Raw genomic sequence first — 3,215 nt, forward strand, 5'->3', positions numbered from 1 at the left:
AGACAGGCAGCCTAGGGACCTAAACATGAAGGGACAAATATCAGGCAGATCGCTGGCAGAAACATGCTGCAGCGGCGTTAGATTAAAGGAATTATATGTAGCATTTCCGCATTGCAAACGACAACATCCATGTTTTATCTCGGGTGGATACGGCTCACTTATGCAGCTGCATGACCCCACGCTACTGGTTCTTGAAAAATGACATTTAGGTCAGAGATTTTTACACAAAGCAGGTTTTGTCAAACAATATTTATTTGTATTTATGACAACAGAATATAACCGAGTCAATATCGATGCAAGACGTCCCTTTGTATCGTGGTTATCGGGACATTTAGTGAGACATTGAACACAACTCAGAGCACCATGATTCTGATGCAATGGCATTTAAAATGGCCTCGATTTTAAACATTTTGCGTCTTTTCAATGCATTTTAAAGTGTGTTCCAGTGAACCAATCAGACAACTTCTTTTAAAACAGCTTATCCAAAGTGCATTAATCGTTGGGAAGGAGGATACCAGGAATGGTGGCTTACTTTAAATTAATAATAAATAAAACGTTTAGGAATTAAGGAAATTCATGTGGCTATACATTGATGCAATTGAGTTACCATATAAATCAGATGTGATGCAATTAATAGAAGACCTGGTCACACCAGAGAGTGGCATACCTATAATATACGGTTGTAGAATCTTGATGCCGTAGGGGCTACTTGGTGAAACACTTAGCCTACTGGGTTTCCATTTTTTTCTTCCTCCTGGCATTTGTTTTTCAAGCTGAAGTAGCAGGCTCACTAATAGCCTTGTTTGCAGGTTTTTTAAGCAAGAGACAACTAGCTTTAAGTAGGTACTCATTTTATTTCCCATTACAAGTGGATAAGTATGCCTTTCTGGGGGGGTTCTGGTTTGTCACGTCAAAAACAAGTCCATTTGACAGTCTTAATTGTCTCTAATGTTAAACTGTTTATACTTCATCACAGCAGGTTAAATTTGTGCAGCTAATTGGCTATAGCTTTGTTCCCTTAACGACTTAAATGTCTGTGTCATGCTGGCCTTAACTCTTTCTTTGAATGCTGTTACATTTATTTTTCTCAACATTTCAATGGATTGCTTTTGTCATCTGAGCCTGAAATAGTAGACACCATTAATACACAGAGTGAGCAGCTGGTGCTCGTTTCCCTTAAGCCTTGTTGAAATGTGTCAAAGGAACTTCTGATGGTTTCTCCGCTCGGAGCCAGGGTCACTATTAGGTCTGATAAAAACTCTGACGACAGTTGAACTTAAATGAAACACATGTACAAAAGGTCTCAGAACAGAACGTACAGATAATCCCATGTAGAGAAACACATTGGACCATATACTTTAATGAAACAGTTCTCAGTGCTACTGTCCGTGCTTGCTGTGCTGCCTGTGTTTAGTCGGGGTATAGGATGAATCCGGAGAATGTGCTGTACTTGTTGTTGTTTCCCCCGTGAGCTTTGCCTCCGTCCAGCTTGACGTAGATCTCGTCTCCAGAGTCTAGGTGCAGCACGGCGCTGTTGCTGGCGTAGTCGTAGTTCTGGTCTGCGTCCTGAGCGATGGCGCTGGCCCTGACCTGGGGAACACAGGACGATAATTCCTGTAATAAGCACTGGTTAATGAACTGAAATGTATTCCTTTAGGATAACCCCTGAGATGAACCCTCTCAGTTTTATGTGGGTCCTAACATGTGGCACAACTACAAATTAGGAGTAGAGAACATCATGTTGGCCTAAGCAGGGGAATAGTGAATCAGCAGTGAAGCCTCCAAATCAGACCCTTAAAGGTAGATTAGAGGTTAAACGACTACTAACCATTAAAGTCATTAATAATACATTGGACTGTTGTGACTATATTCTTAATTGACTTACACTCATTAACATGCAGAAGAGTATTTCATTATTCTATAGGGTCTGTAGACCTCCATGTCTCAAATGTTTGATGGCTGTCAATCAAACAATGTTTCATCCTTGCTTTTATTTTAAAACTCTCCACGTTTTTGTGCATTTTGGACAAAAAGGTCCTTTTCTGCCTGAGGTTTACTTGAGGACCCTTGCTACTAGTACAGACATGGCTTTATTTGACGTAGTGGACTCTATCTAATATTCAAATAGCTCTATTCTATGACATCTTAGCCTACCATCACCAATACGACTGTAAGGGAGCAACCCTAATATTTGAGCCAGATACTTATGCATAATGAACACTTACAAAATTAAGCCTTGTATGAAACCTGTTATCCAGCTGCTGTTAACAACATCTGGGAGGAAACACTCACCATCATCCAGACCCACAACAACACAAATATCCCAGATGTTACCCAGGATGGAGTCGTACAGTTATACAATTTGTGCAGACAAGAATATCATATACCATGTTCTGCACGTTTAGTGCGTAAACTGCACATTGCATGACTCCGCTGAGCTGCTTTAAAAGTTACAATCTTTATTAATAAACGAAACGATTACAATCTGCGAGTTGCTCGTGCTCTGTAGTTACCTGTCCGTTTTTGCACAGGTCGGCCCACATGCTGGTCCCGTCTCCTCCGCGCATCAGCACATGGTAGGTGAAGAAATAGATCCCGGACACATGGCAGGTGAACTTCCCGGTGCTCGCGTCGTACCGGTTCCCCAAGTTTGTAATCACGTCGTCAAACTTTAACACCTCGTACCCCTCGTGTGGGTTCTTCAGACCCACGTAGAAAGCGATCTTGAAACCGCTGGACGTGGAGTTCACACTTTCCAACTCTGCGTTATCAGAACCAGCAGCTCCGGTCACCGCGGGGTAGGCGATTTTCCCGACTCCTCGCTCCCCTGGGGGGCCCCTCGGACCCGGGGGTCCTGGTTCTCCTGGTGGGCCCCTCGCTCCCGGTTTCCCCGGTCTGCCTGGCTCCCCTCGGCTCCCCTGCGCCATGGGTGGCTGTGGAGCGACACCGTTCTGGATCACCTCCATGGTGGTGCCACCGCCTCCCGGTTTCGGGGTGTACGGGTCGCACACCATCCGACAGGTGCCCATCATCTCGTAGTGATACGCGGAGGTGTCCGGGGCGCGGAGCAGCAGCAACGGGACGGCCACGGCCAGAGCGATCAGGACCATCGCGACAGTCACCAGCAGGACCACCGTCCACTTTCTCCGGGGACGGAGGGTCGACAGGAAGCCCGCGGAGCCCCTCTGGAGAGGAATGGTGACGGAGGAGGAGGC

The 3,215-nt window shown here is 45.4% G+C and overlaps 1 protein-coding gene across 1 annotated transcript; it reads right to left on the minus strand.

Moving 5' to 3' along the window:
• Nucleotides 1–311: 311 nt before the first annotated feature.
• Nucleotides 312–3,215, minus strand: c1ql2 (complement component 1, q subcomponent-like 2). Its single transcript, XM_063877933.1, has 2 exons — nucleotides 2,514–3,215; nucleotides 312–1,590 (listed from the first exon to the last, which is right to left on the minus strand). Exons 1-2 carry the CDS (start codon nucleotides 3,108–3,110, stop codon nucleotides 1,411–1,413), a joined length of 777 nt encoding a protein of 258 aa, XP_063734003.1. The 5' UTR covers nucleotides 3,111–3,215; the 3' UTR covers nucleotides 312–1,410.

This window comes from Eleginops maclovinus, chromosome 24 (assembly GCF_036324505.1).
Source record: "Eleginops maclovinus isolate JMC-PN-2008 ecotype Puerto Natales chromosome 24, JC_Emac_rtc_rv5, whole genome shotgun sequence".
NCBI classification, from domain to species: domain Eukaryota; kingdom Metazoa; phylum Chordata; class Actinopteri; order Perciformes; family Eleginopidae; genus Eleginops; species Eleginops maclovinus.